This window comes from Conger conger, chromosome 12, assembly GCF_963514075.1.
Source record: "Conger conger chromosome 12, fConCon1.1, whole genome shotgun sequence".
NCBI classification, from domain to species: domain Eukaryota; kingdom Metazoa; phylum Chordata; class Actinopteri; order Anguilliformes; family Congridae; genus Conger; species Conger conger.
This window is the reverse complement of record NC_083771.1, coordinates 15,946,660-15,969,144: the sequence shown is the minus strand read 5'-3', so window position 1 is coordinate 15,969,144 and position 22,485 is coordinate 15,946,660. Positions and strand designations below refer to the sequence as shown.

Below are 22,485 nucleotides of genomic sequence, written 5' to 3'. Positions count from 1 at the left end.
TTTTGGTGGCTGCAGTTCCCTGAAATAATTGTGGGGAGAAGACCGCTATATTACCTTCAGTTTGGTTCTTATTTTGACATTTTACTTTTATGGAGATCAATAGAGCCTGAACAGCACCAGTTCTACACTGAATGATCGATCGGGTGCTGTGAACTTCAACGTGATTTGCAATGTTGCTCAAAGATCCTCCCTCCTCCCCCAAATTCAGAGCTTGTCTCCATTTTCTTGGTGTATTGTGCCCCCATTTGTTAATTTTGCTCTAGTTTAACTTTTGTTGGACAAATCTAAAATGTAATAAATTGTTCACAAAGAGCAGCAGCGTGTGAAATTGATTAACCTCATTGCAGACACAAATCTTAAAACACAAAACCAGGCCAAGACCATTAGGCTGGTGTTCAGCCAACTTACACCAAGACACAACGCAGCTAAATCAAACAGCCTGGTTTGACTCTCTCACACACACAGAATAAGAGCCAAACTGCTTCTGCTATGCCATTTTTTTATTTTTTTCCACAGGCAAAATTCATAACATTCAGCTCTGGCCACACACAGCACAGATGTCATTTCTGATGAAAATCAAAGCTGGCAGTTATGAACAAAACCTGTATGTTTTAAATTGCAGTTAAGGCTAAGGTGCCAAAATGGCTCAATAATCAGAGTGTTAACGCCCCTTAGAAACAGTCCAATCAGGTGCGATCAGGTGACCTGAGTGAGGGCGGGGAAGTCCTCTGGGTCGTCGGGATTGGGCGCCGGAGCTTGAGGATGAGGAGGAGGCGGAGCCTGAAATGGCAAAAAGAAAGAAGCACTAAACCTTGCAGAGCTTTAAGTGCGAAGCCTGGTTTCACGAAACTGGATTACTCTGATTAAAAACCCAGAACACTCCCAAAAAAAAAAGTGGAACATGGACAGAAGTAAGAGGTCCATGTCTTACACAGTGCAGTTATCCAGCTAACGCTGCAAGCCTGCTTCATGAAATACCTGCCAGGGGACAAAGTAATTTTTAGCTCCTTCTCCTAGCTGAAGAATTGTGCCAATTAGTAAATCCTATAGGCACAAGGGAACTGCAGCCCGCTACACTACAGCAGCCCAGGGGAACTGCAGCCCACTACACTACACTACAGCGGCCCAGGGGAACTGCAGCCCGCTACACTACACTACAGTGGCCCAGCGGAACTGCAGCCCGCTACACTACAGCGGCCCAGGGGAACTGCAGCCCGCTACACTACACTACAGTGGCCCAGCGGAACTGCAGCCCGCTACACTACAGCGGCCCAGGGGAACTGCAGCCCGCTACACTACACTACAGTGGCCCAGGGGAACTGCAGCCCGCTACACTACACTACAGTGGCCCAGCGGAACTGCAGCCCGCTACACTACAGCGGCCCAGGGGAACTGCAGCCCGCTACACTACACTACAGTGGCCCAGCGGAACTGCAGCCCGCTACACTACAGCGACCCAGGGGAACTGCAGCCCGCTACACTACACTACAGTGGCCCAGGGGAACTGCAGCCCGCTACACTACACTACAGTGGCCCAGGGGAACTGCAGCCCGCTACACTACACTACAGCGGCCCAGGGGAACTGCAGCCCGCTACACTACACTACAGCGGCCCAGGGGAACTGCAGCCCGCTACACTACAGTGGCCCAGGGGAACTGCAGCCCGCTACACTACAGTGGGCCAGGGGAACTGCAGCCCGCTACACTACAGTGGGCCTGGGGAACTGCAGCCCGCTACACTACAGTGGGCCAGGGGAACTGCAGCCCGCTACACTACAGTGGCCCAGGGGAACTGCAGCCCGCTACACTACAGTGGGCCAGGGGAACTGCAGCCTGCTACACTACAGTGGGCCAGGGGAACTGCAGCCTGCTACACTACAATGGCCCAGGGGAACTGTAGTCTGGAGACTTACCACCTCAGGCTGCGGCTCAGGGTCAGGCTCTGGGTGGGGGCCGGGGGCCCCCCTGCCGTGCCCGCCTCGGCCCCCCCTAGCCCCCTGCATGGGGCGCTCCAGGCAGCCGAAGTTGATGTCCAGGCGGGAGGTGATGTCATTGGCGGGTCGGCGGAAGTAGTGAGCATCGTCCTCCTCGACCGGTTCAGTATTCACGTCCTGGAGAAGCAGAGAGCAGAGAGCAGGTCACTCTCACACACACACTCACTCTCACACACACACACACACACTCTCGCACACACACTCTCGCACACACACTCTCGCACTCACTCACTCTCGCACACACTCACTCTCGCACACACTCACTCTCGCACACACTCACTCTCGCACACACTCACTCTCGCACACACTCACTCTCGCACACACTCACTCTCGCACACACTCACTCTCGCACACACTCACTCTCGCACACACTCACTCTCGCACACACTCACTCTCGCACACACTCACTCACTCACGCACACACTCACTCACTCACTCACACACTCACTCTCGCACACACTCACTCACTCTCGCACACACTCACTCACTCTCGCACACACTCACTCACTCTCGCACACACTCACTCACTCACTCTCGCACACACTCACTCACTCTCGCACACACTCACTCACTCACTCTCGCACACACTCACTCACTCACTCTCGCACACACTCACTCACTCACTCTCGCACACACTCACTCACTCACTCTCGCACACACTCACTCACTCACTCTCGCACACACTCACTCACTCTCGCACACACTCACTCACTCTCGCACACACTCACTCACTCTCGCACGCACTCACTCACTCACTCTCGCACGCACTCACTCACTCACTCTCGCACGCACTCACTCACTCACTCTCGCACACACTCACTCACTCTCGCACACACTCACTCACTCTCGCACTCACTCACTCACTCTCGCACACACTCACTCACTCTCGCACACACTCACTCACTCTCGCACACACTCACTCACTCTCGCACACACTCACTCACTCTCGCACACACTCACTCACTCTCGCACACACTCACTCACTCTCGCACACACTCACTCACTCACTCTCGCACACACTCACTCACTCTCGCACGCACTCACTCACTCACTCTCGCACGCACTCACTCACTCACTCTCGCACGCACTCACTCACTCACTCTCGCACGCACTCACTCACTCACTCTCGCACGCACTCACTCACTCTCGCACTCACTCACTCACTCTCGCACTCACTCACTCACTCACTCACTCACTCACTCACTCACTCACTCACTCACTCACTCACTCACTCACTCACTCTCGCACTCACACACTCACACACTCACACACTCACACACTCACACACTCACACACTCACACACTCACACACTCACACACTCACACGCTCACTCACTCTCGCACACACTCGCTCACTCACTCTCGCACACTCACTCACTCACTCTCGCACACACTCACTCACTCACTCTCGCACACACTCACTCACTCACTCTCGCACACACTCACTCACTCACTCTCGCACACACTCACTCACTCACTCTCGCACACACTCACTCACTCACTCTCGCACTCACTCACTCACTCTCGCACTCACTCACTCACTCTCGCACACACTCACTCACTCTCGCACACACTCACTCACTCTCGCACACACTCACTCACTCTCGCACACACTCACTCACTCTCGCACACACTCACTCACTCTCGCACACACTCACTCACTCTCGCACACACTCACTCACTCTCGCACACACTCACTCACTCTCGCACACACTCACTCACTCTCGCACACACTCACTCACTCACTCTCGCACACACTCACTCACTCACTCTCGCACACACTCACTCACTCACTCTCGCACACACTCACTCACTCACTCTCGCACACACTCACTCACTCTCGCACACACTCACTCACTCTCGCACACACTCACTCACTCTCGCACACACTCACTCACTCTCGCACACACTCACTCACTCACTCTCGCACACACTCACTCACTCACTCTCGCACACACTCACTCACTCTCGCACACACTCACTCACTCTCGCACGCTCTCACTCTCTCACTCTCTCACTCTCTAACTCTCTAACTCTCTAACTCTCTCACTCTCTCACTCTCTCACTCTCTCACTCTCTCACTCTCTCACTCTCTCACTCTCGCACACACTCACTCTCGCACACACTCACTCACTCTCGCACACACTCACTCACTCACTCTCGCACACACTCACTCACTCACGCACACACTCACTCACTCACTCTCGCACACTCACTCACTCACTCTCGCACACACTCACTCACTCTCGCACACACTCACTCACTCTCGCACACACTCACTCACTCTCGCACACACTCACTCACTCTCGCACACACTCACTCACTCACTCTCGCACTCACTCACTCACTCTCGCACACACTCACTCACTCTCGCACACACTCACTCACTCTCGCACACACTCACTCTCGCACACACTCACTCACTCTCGCACACACTCACTCACTCACTCTCGCACGCACTCACTCACTCACTCTCGCACGCACTCACTCACTCACTCTCGCACGCACTCACTCACTCACTCTCGCACGCACTCACTCACTCACTCTCGCACACACTCACTCACTCTCGCACACACTCACTCACTCTCGCACTCACTCACTCACTCTCGCACACACTCACTCACTCTCGCACTCACTCACTCACTCTCGCACACACTCACTCACTCTCGCACACACTCACTCTCGCACACACTCACTCACTCTCGCACACACTCACTCACTCTCGCACACACTCACTCACTCACTCTCGCACACACTCACTCACTCTCGCACACACTCACTCACTCTCGCGCACACACTCACTCACTCTCGCACGCACTCACTCACTCACTCTCGCACGCACTCACTCACTCACTCTCGCACGCACTCACTCACTCACTCTCGCACGCACTCACTCACTCACTCTCGCACGCACTCACTCACTCTCGCACTCACTCACTCACTCTCGCACTCACTCACTCACTCACTCACTCACTCACTCACTCACTCACTCACTCACTCACTCACTCTCGCACTCACACACTCACACACTCACACACTCACACACTCACACACTCACACACTCACACGCTCACACACTCACACACTCACACACTCACACGCTCACTCACTCTCGCACACACTCGCTCACTCACTCTCGCACACTCACTCACTCACTCTCGCACACACTCACTCACTCACTCTCGCACACACTCACTCACTCACTCTCGCACACACTCACTCACTCACTCTCGCACACACTCACTCACTCACTCTCGCACACACTCACTCACTCACTCTCGCACACACTCACTCACTCACTCTCGCACTCACTCACTCACTCTCGCACTCACTCACTCACTCACTCTCGCACACACTCACTCACTCTCGCACACACTCACTCACTCTCGCACACACTCACTCACTCTCGCACACACTCACTCACTCTCGCACACACTCACTCACTCTCGCACACACTCACTCACTCTCGCACACACTCACTCACTCACTCTCGCACACACTCACTCACTCACTCTCGCACACACTCACTCACTCACTCTCGCACACACTCACTCACTCTCGCACACACTCACTCACTCTCGCACACACTCACTCACTCTCGCACACACTCACTCACTCTCGCACACACTCACTCACTCACTCTCGCACACACTCACTCACTCACTCTCGCACACACTCACTCACTCTCGCACACACTCACTCACTCTCGCACGCTCTCACTCTCTCACTCTCTCACTCTCTAACTCTCTAACTCTCTAACTCTCTCACTCTCTCACTCTCTCACTCTCTCACTCTCTCACTCTCTCACTCTCTCACTCTCGCACACACTCACTCTCGCACACACTCACTCACTCTCGCACACACTCACTCACTCACTCTCGCACACACTCACTCACTCTCGCACACTCACTCACTCACTCTCGCACACACTCACTCACTCTCGCACACACTCACTCACTCTCGCACACACTCACTCACTCTCGCACACACTCACTCACTCACTCTCGCACACACTCACTCACTCACTCTCGCACTCACTCACTCACTCTCGCACACACTCACTCACTCTCGCACACACTCACTCACTCTCGCACACACTCACTCACTCTCGCACACACTCACTCACTCACTCTCGCACGCACTCACTCACTCTCGCACGCACTCACTCACTCACTCTCGCACGCACTCACTCACTCACTCACTCACTCACTCACTCACTCACTCACTCACTCACTCACTCACTCACTCACTCACTCACTCACTCACTCACTCACTCGCTCACTCACTCACTCACTCACTCACTCGCTCACACACTCACACACTCACACGCTCACTCACTCTCGCACACACTCGCTCACTCACTCTCGCACACACTCGCTCACTCACTCTCGCACACACTCGCACACTCACTCTCGCACACACTCGCACACTCACTCACTCACTCTCGCACACTCACTCACTCACTCTCGCACACACTCACTCACTCACTCTCGCACACACTCACTCACTCACTCTCGCACTCACTCACTCTCGCACTCACTCACTCACTCTCGCACACACTCACTCACTCTCGCACACACTCACTCACTCTCGCACACACTCACTCACTCTCGCACGCACTCACTCACTCACTCTCGCACGCACTCACTCACTCACTCTCGCACGCACTCACTCACTCACTCTCGCACGCACTCACTCGCTCACTCTCGCACTCACTCACTCGCTCTCGCACGCACTCACTCACACGCTCACACACTCACACGCTCACACGCTCACACACTCACACACTCACACGCTCACACACTCACACACTCACACGCTCACACACTCACACACTCACACGCTCACTCACTCTCGCACACACTCGCTCACTCACTCTCGCACACACTCGCACACTCACTCTCGCACACACTCGCACACTCACTCTCGCACACACTCGCACACTCACTCACTCACTCTCGCACACTCACTCACTCACTCTCGCACACACTCACTCACTCACTCTCGCACACACTCACTCACTCACTCTCGCACACACTCACTCACTCACTCTCGCACACACTCACTCACTCACTCTCGCACTCACTCACTCACTCTCGCACACACTCACTCACTCTCGCACACACTCACTCACTCTCGCACACACTCACTCACTCTCGCACACACTCACTCACTCTCGCACACACTCACTCACTCACTCTCGCACACACTCACTCACTCACTCTCGCACACACTCACTCACTCACTCTCGCACACACTCACTCACTCACTCACTCTCGCACACACTCACTCACTCACTCACTCTCGCACACACTCACTCACTCACTCACTCTCGCACACACTCACTCACTCACTCACTCTCGCACACACTCACTCACTCACTCACTCTCGCACACACTCACTCACTCACTCTCGCACACACTCACTCTCGCACTCACTCACTCACTCACTCACTCACTCACTCACTCACTCACTCACTCACTCACTCACTCACTCACTCACTCACTCACTCACTCACTCACTCACTCACTCACTCACTCACTCACTCACTCACTCACTCACTCACTCACTCACTCACTCACTCACTCACTCACTCACTCACTCACTCACTCACTCACTCACTCACTCACTCACTCACTCACTCACTCACTCACTCACTCACTCACTCACTCACTCACTCACTCACTCACTCACTCACTCACTCACTCACTCACTCACTCACTCACTCACTCACTCACTCACTCACTCACTCACTCACTCACTCTCGCACGCACTCACTCACTCACTCACTCACTCACTCACTCACTCACTCACTCACTCACTCACTCACTCACTCACTCACTCACTCACTCACTCACTCACTCACTCACTCTCGCACACACTCACTCACTCTCGCACACACTCACTCACTCACTCTCGCACACACTCACTCACTCTCGCACACACTCACTCACTCACTCTCGCACACACTCACTCACTCACTCTCGCACACACTCACTCACTCACTCACTCACTCTCGCACACTCGCACACACTCACTCTCGCACACTCGCACACACTCACTCACTCACTCTCGCACACACTCACTCACTCACTCTCGCACACACTCACTCACTCACTCTCGCACACACTCACTCACTCTCGCACACACTCACTCACTCACTCTCGCACACACTCACTCACTCACTCTCGCACACACTCACTCACTCACTCTCGCACACACTCACTCACTCACTCTCGCACACACTCACTCACTCACTCTCGCACACACTCACTCACTCACTCACTCACTCTCGCACACACTCACTCACTCTCGCACACACTCACTCACTCACTCTCGCACACACTCACTCACTCTCGCACACACTCACTCACTCACTCTCGCACACACTCACTCACTCACTCTCGCACACACTCACTCACTCACTCTCGCACACACTCACTCACTCTCGCACTCACTCACTCACTCTCGCACTCACTCACTCACTCTCGCACTCACTCACTCACTCTCGCACTCACTCACTCACTCTCGCACTCACTCACTCACTCACTCTCGCACTCACTCACTCACTCTCGCACTCACTCACTCACTCTCGCACTCACTCACTCACTCACTCTCGCACACACTCACTCACTCACTCTCGCACACACTCACTCACTCACTCTCGCACACACTCACTCACTCACTCTCGCACACACTCACTCACTCACTCTCGCACACACTCACTCACTCTCGCACACACTCACTCACTCTCGCACACACTCACTCACTCTCGCACACACTCACTCACTCTCGCACACACTCACTCACTCTCGCACACACTCACTCACTCTCGCACACACTCACTCACTCTCGCACACACTCACTCACTCTCGCACACACTCACTCACTCTCGCACACACACACTCACTCTCGCACACACACACTCACTCTCGCACACACACACTCACTCTCGCACACACACACTCACTCTCGCACACACACTCTCTCACTCTCGCACACACTCTCTCACTCTCGCACACTCTCTCTCACTCTCGCACACACTCTCTCACTCTCGCACACACTCTCTCACTCTCGCACACACTCTCACTCTCGCACACACTCTCTCACTCTCGCACACACTCTCTCACTCTCGCACACACACTCTCACTCTCGCACACACACTCTCACTCTCGCACACACACTCTCACTCTCGCACACACACTCTCACTCTCACACACACACTCTCACTCTCACACACACACTCTCACTCTCACACACACTCTCACACACACTCTCACACACACTCTCACACACACTCTCACTCTCACACACACTCTCACACACACTCTCACACACACTCTCACACACACTCTCACACACACTCTCACACACACTCTCACACACACTCTCACACACACTCTCACACACACTCTCACTCTCACACACACTCTCACTCTCACACACACTCTCACTCTCACACACACTCTCACTCTCACACACTCTCACTCTCACACACACTCTCACTCTCACACACACGCTTTTTCACAGACACACCCACACACCTCCAGGTGCTTGGACTGGTGAATGACCACGGCTTTTGACGGCACGTTGGTGTCGGCCCGGCGCAGGTTCAGCTCCATCTTGGGTCGACTCTGCTGCTGCAGAGCCTTCCACTCGTCCAGAGACATCAGCGCAGCAGCCTTCTTTTTGGCCGCCTCCGCGTCTGTCACCCTGAAACCGCAGTCAAACCGTTCCACAGGCCAGAGCCCCCAACACTCAAGCCCCCCTGTCCCCCGTACCAACTCTGGAGCCCAATAATATTACTGAAGCCCCAACAGGATTCCCAGTACCCAGACTTCTCTTGAGTCGACCCCCGGGACCAAGCTTGTCCATATCGATTATCCCAAAGTGGTTATAGCTCTCCCTCGACCTCCTGCACTCACCGGAGCTCCCCCTTGACCTCCTGCACTCCCTCTGCGTCTCCGACATCTTCATTAGGGATCCCATCCATCACAGCACTGAGAGAAAACACACACACACACACACACACACACACACACACACACACACACACACACACACACACACACACACACACACACACACACACACACACACACACACACACACACACACACACACACACACACACACACACACGGCGGCCTTTAGCATAGTGGTTAAGGTACATGACTGGGACACGGTGGTTCGGTCCCCGGTGTAGCCAAAATAAGATCCGCAAAGCCGTTGGGCCCTTGAGCAAGGCCCTTAACCCTGCATTGCTCCAGGGGAGGATGGTCTCCTGCTTAGTCTAATCAACTGTACATCACTCTGGATAAGAGCATCTACCAAATACCATTAATGTAATGTACATCACCATGCCAACACTGAAAAACACACACTGCCTCAGTTAGTACCATCCACACCATTGAACACACAGATCTGGACCCACCTCATCTGGTCCTTCATGGAGCCCCAGTTATGAGACCCATTTCCCCCCCTCTTCTCCTCTGGCCGAACCCCTCTGAAACACATCCAAGTGTGTACGTTAGACCCACACGCACCATAAAATACATAGCATGTTCTTTAGCAGACACTTATCCAAAGCAACTTACAAAACACGTGGGCCATGTGTACATTGCACGCATGCGTCTGAAGAGCAGCTGACCCCCAGAGGAAACACACTGGATGCGATAAATTCATCCCATTTCATGAAATGTGCATGCAGCAATGTGCTTGAGGTGGCAGAGGAGCAAATATCATTTTCATACAGCAAGCTTCAAATCAAACTTTGAAAAATGCTGGAGAACACACGTAAAATGCATACCTGGGTCATTTACACAATCGTTTAGGATTGAAATACTTTTTTTCTATGCCTTCCGGAGCTTGCATGATGTATTGGAACCTATAAAATACTCAATCACAAACCCCACATTCAACTCTTGGTAGGACTAATTGGACCAGGCAAGAGCAATCAAGTAAAGAAAAGTATTGAAATCCAATTACGCATTTGACCAAGGTCGGTTACACCCCTGTTCTAAATGTTGCCATTACAGCCTGCAGATTTATTTATGTTTATCCCCATTTTGGGGTCAGAAAAAGGAACAGAAAAATACATACGTTTTCACACTTCCGCTGTGGCGGTCGAACTCCCTCTTGCGTCGGGGGTCAGTAGCCTCTGTACCCCGGGGATAACCCGCACCTCTGCCCCCCCGCCCCCGCAATCTCCCCCGACCACCCCTGGAGCCATAGTCCCCCTGCTCCTCGGGCCTGGGGGAGGAAACACGCAAACAACTTCAGTTTTACCCGGGGCTACAGAGGCTAACGGGGGGCTACAGGGGGGCTACGGGGGGGGCTAAGAGCGACGGCCATTTTACAGATCCAGTGCAGGAGTGAACCAGTGTAGTTTATAGAGCGGTCAGAAAACTAGAATTAAGGTAATTGGTTTGAACAAAACCAGCACGCAGATGGGCCCTCCAGGACAAGAGTTGTGCACCCCTGACGTAACTCAAAAGGCCGCGGGTCCGTAGTTCCACACAGCGCAGTGGTCCTAGTTCCACACAGCGCAGTGGTCCTAGTTCCACACAGCGCAGTGGTCCTAGTTCCACACAGCGCAGTGGTCCTAGTTCCACACAGCGCAGTGGTCCTAGTTCCACACAGCGCAGTGGTCCTAGTTCCACACAGCACAGTGGTCCTAGTTCCACACAGCACAGTGGTCCTAGTTCCACACAGCACAGTGGTCCTAGTTCCACACAGCACAGTGGTCCTAGTTCCACACAGCACAGTGGTCCTAGTTCCACACAGCACAGTGGTCCTAGTTCCACACAGCGCAGTGGTCCTCACCCCTGAGCCTAGAGAGCCACAAGGTGAGCCATCTTTTGTGGTTACTGGGTACTTAATTGATCAATTAAAGTAGTTGACTCACCTAACCTGGTTTCTTTGGTCTGAACCGGTTGCTGCCATTAAGGCCAAGGCAAAAACAAAGCCCAGCACACCCTGCAGCTCTCCAGGACCAGGAATGAAGATGAGGAAACAGGGTCTCCCCTTGAGCTGACCTGACCTGAATGACTTCAGCAAAATACCCGGCTGTATAAACTGCACGTAAAATGTCACCTGTGTCAGTGGCTTTAGATAATGGTGTATGCTGAAATAGAAAATTAGGGCAAATAACCCATTTAAATGGCAAACCACATGCTTAACACATTATGAACATTGTTAAGTAACAAAATACACAAGTGTGAGTCAAAGGCTTTCCCAAAAAGAACACATTCAGTTAAACTTCTACCATGAAACACACACCTTTCAACACAGGGTCATGTGATCAAAAGAAGCCACACTACCAGATCAAGACAACATTCAGTTGCACAGAAGTGGCACAAATCAAGCTCTGGAATAATACTCGAGGATATTTAAGCACAATGGCGAGGGAGCGGGGCTTGTTAGTACAGTTCCCAGGCCAGGCATGGCACAGCCCTTGAGCAATGCACCCCACCCAAAGTACTAAAGTAAACACCAAGCTGTGTATATGAATGGCGTAAAGAATCTACACTAGAAAATGCTCTGGATAGGAGCCTGGTAAACACCAAAAAAATTCAACAAATTCAGCCATATCCTAGAGAATCTATTTGGGATACACAGATTACCATGTATACATGAATATCTGCAGTAATCGTTTTGCATGGTACAGGTAAAACCTATTCAAAATATTTGCAATGTACTATTGTTCAAAGTATTGTGTGCATGTGAACATACTTGCTCAGTCCAATAAGGGTCACCCAGTTATGAAATGAGCCTATAGCAAATTAATTGCACAACTGCAGCGTAAATCCAGCTAGAATCCTGCAACATCAGCATCTGCATTAATCAGGGATGTGTGCAACAGTAATTCAGAGGTATATACAGAGGGTAAATCTCTGGAACCTGCCAGACCGTACTTCACGATGGAGTACTCCAGAGGAGCGTCCGTCTCGTATCGGCGTTCCCGGAACACCACGCGTTTCTCCCCGCGGTCCTCGCTAGGGGCCACACGAACGGGGGCCTTCGGACCTGCAGGAGAAACCGGGTTAACGAGCCCAACCGGCCCAAGAGCCACTTTTCACCTCATCTGCACAAAGTTGCAGGACAAGGCAATGTTTTGCTCTGTTAAATACACGTTAAACACGTAAACCGCACCTTTTCCATAAACCAAAGACGTAATATTTTGTGCACATTCAGGCCGAACTCGCATTGAGGTATCACGGTTCGGACCAGGAGATACTGTGATAGATAAGATACGACCTCAGGTCATTTCAGTTGAGAGTATATCTCGTAAGAATGTTCTTAAACAAGGAGGATTCGGTTTTATTGATCATAGTCTCAGGCAAATCTGACGAGATCAAAGTAATAAATAATGGCAATAATGGATACTACCTTTATAGTTATTTCCAGTGAACACTGGCACAACCGCTTACAGTCGCGGTTATTAAATCGGATGGGGCATGTTGCAGGTAAATGGACGTAATGGCATTGGTTTCCAATAAACCACAAACCTCAGAACTTATCTGGTAAAGCCGGCTAGCCTGAGCTAACCACTCCACAGAACACGTGCCAAAACAGACATCGCTTTTAATGAAAGGAAACGCTCAACTCTGTCCTGAACATACGCTAAAAATGACGGTCGTTTAATTGGTTTTATCCAGAATACGCACCTCCCTCGCTTAAAGGAACCTTTCTCTCTTTTTGAGATTCCTTTTTTCCCGTCTTCGCCGGGTCAGCTTTCTTCCGCTCTTCTTTTTTCTTCTTCTGTTTCTCAGCCTTGGCCTGGCGAAGGATTTCAAACGGGTCAGCCTCGTCGTCCAGAAGCTGGTCGAAACGGTTCGTCACGGGGCATCCAAAACCGGTGTCCGGCATAGCGCTGAGATCGTCAATCACCCCCATCATATTAAAGACAGAAGTCAAACGACGGCACTATCTGTGGGGCTAAAACACCATCCAAAGCCCGAACACTGTTTCAGGTGCTGACACGTAGATGCAGACCCGCTGAATTGTAATGGATTTAACTTCCCGCAGGTGTGCTAACTCCTCCTCGCCGCGACGTGATTGAAAGCAAGCGGTAGGATAATCGCCTCATACTTGGGGGAAAAAAGAAAAACCTGGCAGGTATCCAGCCCCTATCTTGCTGTACCCATCAGGTCGACAAGTATATGACATCACTCGTGTGTCTGCGTCACGGCTTCACATTTTTATGCGTATAAGTTGAAAACTTTGTTTTGCGGGCTTACGGAACCAATGGACTTTTAAGGGACCTGCATGACAATGCAATTAATTGCAATTTTGCGACACAGAGTTGGCATTAATATGATACAATATGTAGGTTTAATCACATTTTGAACATTAACAAGAGGAAAGACATGTCTTGCATAACTGAGGTAAACAACGGAAATAATGCTAATAATAATAATGATGCATACATACAGGTACAGTGCAGTCCAGAAGTATTTGGACACTGACATATTTTTTGTTCCAGCACATTGGATTTGACATGAAACAACGAATGTGAGGTCAAACTGAAGAAATCCACAAACTTTTGAAATGTTGAGCCAGAATTTTCAGCGAGTTTATAATCCAGTATGGGGCTGTCTATTTATTTACATTGTATGAAATATGGTTGCTGGCCTGGGATTGCTGTTGTTTATTGAAGTTGAGCGACAAGTTGCCTTGGCTTCCTTCAAACCTACCCTACACTGGGCAAGATGGGATTTCCAAATTTATTCATCCGCATGTATCCCTGAATTTCTCTACCTCATCTGCAGCCTGCATTGTTCTGGTTTAATGGCTTTCAGGGCATCTGTGATCCAAGAAGAACAACAGAGTTCAGAAAGAGCTGAGTCGGGATTCTGAGTGGATGATTTCACACAGGGTGCTGTTACCGAGAGGCAGTGTTGCCAGGGGAAACTACGCACATATTTATTGAGTAATAAATGTAGGCTCCAGTGGGGAAGCAGTGACCATACATATTGTTGATTTTACACTAAGTTTTATTTCTGCTCTTAACCCCTCAAGTATTGCCCCCTTTTCTTAACACAAGCTTGAAAATGACATACCTGAAATAAAATGGCTATTATTCTTGAACCCTTTTCACTACACAAATGATCCTGGTCTCTTCTGAAAGGTAATCCTTTGGGGAGAACTCTAAGTATTAGTAAAACAGCATTACAGAAGCTCAAACACAGTGGAGGTGGAGATTTCTTTCTCACTGAAAATATTTTCTGTTTTTGAGTGGATACAGACTATTGTGTTTTTTTATAACAAGAAACTATTATGCATTTCGCTGGACCCTTGCCATGAAAAGGACACTGACATTGCCTTATTTCTTGTAGCATGTGGATTTCCAAAATGTAGAGAAGGTGAGTTCCCCCCCACGCTTGCTTTACCACCGACATGCTACAAAATAAGGAACTGTTGTCACTAAAGCAATGGCATCTTAAAGTAGGTTATGCAGATAAAGCTGTTAGAACTGTGAGTTTGAATGCTTTCAAGCAGTATATTCTGTTTCCATAGCGATTGAAAAATTGAATGAATGTAAACAAACCCGCACGGTGAGACTTAAGGGGTTGGTGTGTGAGTGTTAGCGGTTTTGAGCAACACTTTGTAATGTGATCTCTTTTATTCTAGAAAAAAGTGCATTTATAATTGCCTGCCAGTAATGGTGCATTATTAGCTGATATTGCACATTATTAGGCTTTGTTTGAAGGTACTGTCATTATATGGAGGAAAGTACGTGATTAAGGAACAGTGATACTTTTCTCCACCATGGACTTAACAAATTGTTTTTGAATAACTACAACATCCATTTTAAGCATCACACTCACAGTCTTGACTAGCTAGGAAGTGTAATGGGATTTCAGGAGCAGTAATAGGGTATGTAATGGAGTATGTAAGCCATGCGAGTAAATTGTATTCAGAGGGGAACAGCAGGCTGTCTGACATACAGTACTGTGCAAAAGTCTTAGGCACCTGTATACCATTCTGTACAGATAAGATTCTTTCCAAAATAATGCAATGCTGTCCTGCAGTTCTATAAGACAAGGAGGTTGTTCCGAGCATGTTGGAGAACTTCTGCAGACTTTGATTGGCTTGCTTCTGATCTCAGACAGCCTTGATCAAGTTTTTATGTAAAAAGTAGTCAATTGCTTACAGTATGTTAAAATTTTTTATTAAATACAAAAATGTCTGCTATGAGGGTCTGAACTGATCTTACCATCAGAGGCAGGTAATGACAGCATTTGGCTTCTTTCGGCTGTGGTCGCCATTTCCCATTGTGACCACTAGGGGGTAGTATACTACTGCAACAGTCCCTTCAAAATGAAGAGTTTCACAGGTCTTTGATTTCTGGGAGGATGTATTGATTATTGTCTGAGTTTCTAACAGCCCTGGGTGGGAGTGGTTCCAGATTCCGGGTGGGAATGTGTCCAGATTCTGGGTGGGAATGGGTCCTGATAGTCTAACCTAGCGATACTATGCTCGCAACTGGGAGACACAAGGACATGCTGGAAACGCAGGAGTTTCCGTGATGCCTGCCATACTGTTAGCTTTTACTTTTACCGCAAAGGGACAGTTACAGCAACCCCAATTAACACTGAGTTCCTCAGAGGCAATGCATTCTGCAGACATCGGTCTGGCTCCACACACACTCTGTCTTTTTCTTGTTGTAATGCCTTCTTTCGCATTATGATGATCTAAAGTCAATGGATTTTTCCCCTAAAATGGCAAAGAAATATTCTGAGTAGTACTTCCTACTTTACTAAATGTGCCCACATTAGGGGGAACAACTTCACTGGAATGACTAAAGAATGACGGAAATTAACTTCACTCAAAGTGCCCTGCAGGATTTAAGCAGCACTAGGTCCAAGCAGAACTGAAATAATCAGACCTTTGACAATGCTGCTCATACAGAGAGAGGTGTCCTCTTTACAAGCAGTGCCTGGCGAGTGTCAGGCGTTAAAGGTCAATTCTGTGTGATGAGTCCCACTGCAGTGGTGAGAGAAAGCTACAGACAAGACCCTACCCACATGACCTGATGGTCACATGACTACAGACTCTGCACCATTACAGGCACTTGGGGTGCATCCCAATACTGAAAAACATGTATCCTCCTTTCCTCCACTCATCTCCTCAGCCTGTCATCCAGGGAGAGAAGAGAATTGTAGGCAGCTTGTAGCCCAGTGGCTAAGGAACATAACTGGGACCCGGACTGTTAGTGGTTCAAGCCCCGGTGTAGCCATGATAAGGTCCATGCAGCTGTTTGGGCCCTTAAGCCCACATTGCTCCAGGGGGTATTGGCCCCTGCTCAGTCTAAGCAACTGTAAGTCACTTTGGAGAAAAGGCATCAGCTAAATAACAAATGCAATTTCTAACCTTGCGGAGCAAGGTAAGCATGCACATGCCATGGTAGAAAGAGGATAAATATGTATGGCATGTATGTGCACATTTATTTAATGTGAATGTGTTTATATTATGTCTAACTAAGGTACGCTTTATCAAAGTGACTCTGACCTATCAGGAACAGGTTAAACTTACAGAGGAGTAAAAACCACACTTACCTCTACTCGCACCTCTGTTCTAGAGGGAGGGAGAGAGAGCGAGAAAGAAAGATGGAGATTGTATAAAGGTTTCAACACACCTTTATTATAACAATACAACAAAACAGCACAAGGCACAGAAAACCTCCTTGCATCACTCTAACAAATCACAAAGAAGGAGAAAAAGAGGAAGAGTGAAAGAAAGCAAAGGGAGAGAGAGAGAGAGGTTTGCTCTCGACAGTAGCACTAGGTCCCTCTGAGAGTTTGAAATGAAACACCCGTCTAATCCAGCACAACCAAGAGACATACACACACCTTTTCTCTCTCTGTCTCTCTCACAAACACAGGTATTTTCTCTCAAACCCATACATACATACACTTACACAAATACTTGAGTGTGAGGTGGGTTGTGCGAATAAGAATAATGATAATATATTATTATCATTATTATTATTATCATTAACTCAAACTTAAATAATAAACGAATTGTGGTTGCATGGGAATCTCAGAAATTTACTCTGGGAAAAATAATAAAATGTATTCTAAGAACAAACCGTGAGCTAGTGTAAAAAGTTAATACAGTGCAGCTGTGGCATTCATTTGAGCGGTAGTGAAATTATGCACTGAATAAACTGCTGTATAATCATTCAGCCATGAAGAGAGGAGCACGTGGGTTTACCATGAAATTATATCATTTTAAATGTATTTCCTAAATGCTTATAGGACACCTGTATTCTTCATGTTGTTGTTCAGTATTTTATGCATTCTCAGTCACCAGGCATGAAAGACAAGTATAGTTGTGTGTCATCTTCTGAAAGATGAAAAGAAAAGCATAATTTGGCCTAGAAGAAGCATATAAATAGAAAATAAAAATAAAAATGCCCCTAATATGGGTCCCTGGGCGACTCCACGGTACTGCAGCAGGTGGAGTGGGGGCTCGTAGTCTCCCATTTACAAACTGTCTACTCCAGAGATAAACACTGTGCAACCTGACCATACTACCATCCAGAACCAACCAATCTGTATGGCCATTTGTTCCTGTAAGATAACCCTATCAACGGTACTAGTTACTGTCACTTTTAAACAAGCCAGAGAGGTATTAGTCTCTGGCATCTGTTATGGTTTTATTGTGCGCTGAGGAGGAGAATGGGGTATGTTTAACTGCAGTGTGAGCAAACGGCTAAATGGAGAGAGGGAGTGAGATAGAAAAGTAGAGAAGTAAAGAAATAGAGCAAGTAAGTAGTGTGCAAGTAGTCTGTGAGTAGTATATGTTTCTCTCGTGATAAATGTGAATGTGGCTTCTCTCTGATGTTATTTTCCTCAAACCCAAACTACTGGCTCCCCTGTTACACTGTTGTTTACAGTTGTTGTGTAAAGCCCGACCACTCAAATCTGCAGGGAGTAGCCTTTAATCTGGTTCATTAGGAGTGGGTTTGGTGTGACAGGACAGAAGAGCAAGTAGGCTTCTCCCCTGATTGCTCTGGTTCTTCACCCTGCAGAACACAAAGCCAAACAGGAAGTAACCCATCGGCTAGCACTCACTCTGCCAGACTGGCTTCTGCTGTGTACCTGTCTGCACTCCACACCTGCACACCCATCCCACACACACACTCACACTCACACACATGCACACATACACACACACACACACACACACAATGGTGACATCCTAAAAGTTCTACATTGATCCATACTTGGATGACTGACTCAAACATGACTGATCACCACTGAATATGTTGAGACACTTCCCCAAACAAAAGACGAGGTCCGATTGGCCAGCGTTCACAGGGAAGCCCCTCCCCCTGCTTCTTCATGGCCCGACTCCGTCGGCGGCCCCTCACAGGTCTCCGGGCAGACGAGCTGAGCGGAGCGGTGACCATGACGACGAGGCACGCGCTGCAGCTGTGCGTGTGGCTGGCGGTGCTCCGCCCCTCCCTCCCCGCCGCCGGCCCTGCCCCCCACGCCCAGGTGGGCGTTCTGACCGACGGGCTGCTCCGCCTGCTGGCGGGCGTGACGGAGAACGGGCGGGCGGTGGAGAGGCAGGGCGCGCAGGCCGCTCAGGAGCTGCGCAGACACGCGCGGCGGCTGTCCCGTCTGCGCAGACGGGCGCGGCGGCTGCGCGGGCTGTGGGCGGGGCTGAGGGGGGAGCTCCAGGCGGGCGCGGCGCGGGGGGAGGGGCTGAGGAGAGGGGCGGAGTCTCTGCGGGAGCTGGACGGCTGGGGCGCGCTGGAACGCAGGCTGAGCCGGGTCCGAGAGCTCGTCCAGGCCTTCACTGCTCCCGGGACCAGCGATGTAACGCCCCTCAACATCACTCTGCTGCAGGTCGGTCTGCGTGTGTAACAGGCCACGACATCACACACTCTGTTACATCTCAATCTACGTACATTTGTGTGAATGTGTATATCTACGTACATCTGTGTGTATGTGTATATACATACATCTGTGTGTATGTGTATATACATACATCTGTGTCTATGTGTATATCTACATACATCTGTGTGTATGTGTATATCTACATACATCTGTGTGTATGTGTATATCTACATGCATCTGTGTGTATGTGTATATCTACATACATCTGTGTGTATGTGTATATCTACATGCATCTGTGTGTATGTGTATATACATACATCTGTGTGTATGTGTATATCTACATACATCTGTGTATATGTGAATATACATACATCTGTGTGTATGTGTATATACATACATCTGTGTGTATGTGTATATCTACATACATCTGTGTGTATGTGTATATCTACATACATCTGTGTGTATGTGTATATCTACATACATCTGTGTCTATGTGTATATCTACATACATCTGTGTGTATGTGTATATCTACATACATCTGTGTGTATGTGTATGTGCATATTATGTATAGGGCGTCAGCACATACAGTATGTGAATAGTATGTGTGTGTATAGTGTGTTGTGTATAATGTGTTTGTCCATTACACATAATGTATGCATTCCCATGATAATCAATCTGTGTGCATGTGTGGGTGTGTGTGTATGTGCCTATGTGCATGTCTGTGTGTGTTTGTGTCCGTATCTACGTGCATGTGTGTGTATGTGGGTGCGTGCATGTGTGTGTTTAGGCCAAGATGGAAGCTCATGGCAAACGGCTTTCTGATCTGAGTCAAGAGCTGATGATTCAGGATGGAGTGGTGGCCCAACAGGACCAGCGCATAGCAGAACTACAGGTACAAACTGCCCTCATTAGCATAACAGTGCTACAGGTACAAACTGCCCTCATTAGCATAACAGTGCTACAGGTACAAACTGCCCTCATTAGCATAACAGTGATCCAGGTACAAACTGCCCTCATTAGCATAACAGTGCTACAGGTACAAACTGCCCTCATTAGCATAACAGTGCTACAGGTACAAACTGCCCTCATTAGCATAACAGTGCTACAGGTTCAAACTGCCCTCATTAGCATTACATTACATTATATTAATGGCATTTGGCAGACGCTATTATCCAGAGCGACGTACAGTTGATTAGACTAAGAAGGAGACAATCCTCCCCTGGAGCAATGCAGGGTTAAGGGCCTTGCTCAAGGGCCCAATGGCTGGGCAGATCTTATCATGGCTACACCAGGATTAGAACCACCAACCTTGCGTGTCCCAGTCATTTAGCTTAACCACTACGCTACAGGCCGCCCAGCATAACAGTGCTACAGGTACAAACTGCCCTCATTAGCATAACAGTGCTACAGGTACAAACTGCACTCATTACCATAACAGTGCTACAGGTACGAACTCCACCCGTTGTATTAGAGAGCTTCAGGAACAAACCCCTTCGATTAGCATAACAGAACTGACACACATCTACATTGCAGAGCCAAGAGGTATACCTCCCATTAGCACCTCTACCACCGCAAACTAAAGTTGTGAGCATATCTCTCAATGTTTCCCAAATTACTGACCTGTATTTACACACTCATAACCTCTCAGATCAGCACTGTATAAGGTTGGTTCTGAAGCTGAGGGGTTTCTCAGATCAGCACAGTATGAGGTGGGTTCTAAAGCTGAGGAGTTTTTACTTTTGACATTGCAGGCATCTGAGAGCAGAGAGGAGCTACAGAGCTTTATATGAGAGCGCCCAAGAACGCAGCCTGCCTGCTCTTCCACCACCAAGAACGCAGCCTGCCTGCTCTTCCACCACCAAGAACGCAGCCTGCCTGCTCTTCCACCACCAAGAACGCAGCCTGCCTGCTCTTCCACCACCAAGAACACAGCCTGCCTGCTCTTCCACCACCAAGAACACAGCCTGCCTGCATGTCTCCAGCTACCATAAAGCTTGTACATTTTACAGTCAAGTTACATACATTGACTCTGTAAATTCCATTATTATCACCCCTCTTTGCCATATCTTACTTATGAGAGAGCTTACTGTGAGTTCAGCTGCAATGTAATCATGTTTTATTATTTTAGATGGAGAGTTTGTGCTATATGACTACAGAGAAAGAAAAATTGATCTGCACTGTTGACTGCAGGCCAACTGTTATAAAGGTTATAAGAGGGACTAGATGGAGAACAGTGGGTCTTATCAGACCTCAAGGCCCCAAACAGACCATAGTTCTGTCTGGCAAGCATTCCTAAACAAAGGCACAATAACATGAACTATGCTCTACATGCACACATACCCAAACAGAGAGACAGACAAAATTCTACATTATTATTATTATTTCATTGAAGTGTATTCATAATTTTAATAATGTTACTGATTTCATCATGTATTTATATATTCAGCTAACAGGAGAACTGCTTTAATAACTGTCCTGTCTCCCCTCGTGAGTATGTTCATTTCAAATCTGTTTGTCTGCGAGAGAGAGAGAGAGGGAGAGAGAGAGAGAGAGAGAGAGAGAGAGAGAGAGAGAGAGAGAGAGAGAGAGAGAGAGAGAGAGAGAGAGAGCATCTGTAGATATGATGGTTTGGCGGG

General features: G+C 49.1%; 1 protein-coding gene across 1 annotated transcript; it reads right to left on the bottom strand.

The window, feature by feature from the left end:
• Positions 1 to 482: 482 nt before the first annotated feature.
• On the bottom strand, positions 483 to 14,064 carry zgc:103482 (intracellular hyaluronan-binding protein 4). Its single transcript, XM_061263553.1, has 8 exons — positions 13,663 to 14,064; positions 12,910 to 13,021; positions 11,096 to 11,245; positions 10,428 to 10,499; positions 9,919 to 9,993; positions 9,538 to 9,706; positions 1,913 to 2,110; positions 483 to 780 (listed from the first exon to the last, which is right to left on the bottom strand). Exons 1-8 carry the CDS (start codon positions 13,892 to 13,894, stop codon positions 697 to 699), a joined length of 1,092 nt encoding a protein of 363 aa, XP_061119537.1. The 5' UTR covers positions 13,895 to 14,064; the 3' UTR covers positions 483 to 696.
• Positions 14,065 to 22,485: the final 8,421 nt, after the last annotated feature.

Bases quoted from the DNA above. Each gene is read 5' to 3' on its own strand.
- zgc:103482 (XM_061263553.1), bottom strand. From the start codon at position 13,894: ATGATGGGGGTGATTGACGATCTCAGCGCTATGCCGGACACCGGTTTT. The intron at 11,246-12,909 runs GTACGGTCTGGC...TTCCTCCCCCAG, and splicing joins CTGGAGTACTCCATCGTGAA to GCCCGAGGAGCAGGGGGACT. The intron at 781-1,912 runs GTAAGTCTCCAG...TTGCCATTTCAG, and splicing joins CTGAGCCGCAGCCTGAGGTG to GCTCCGCCTCCTCCTCATCC.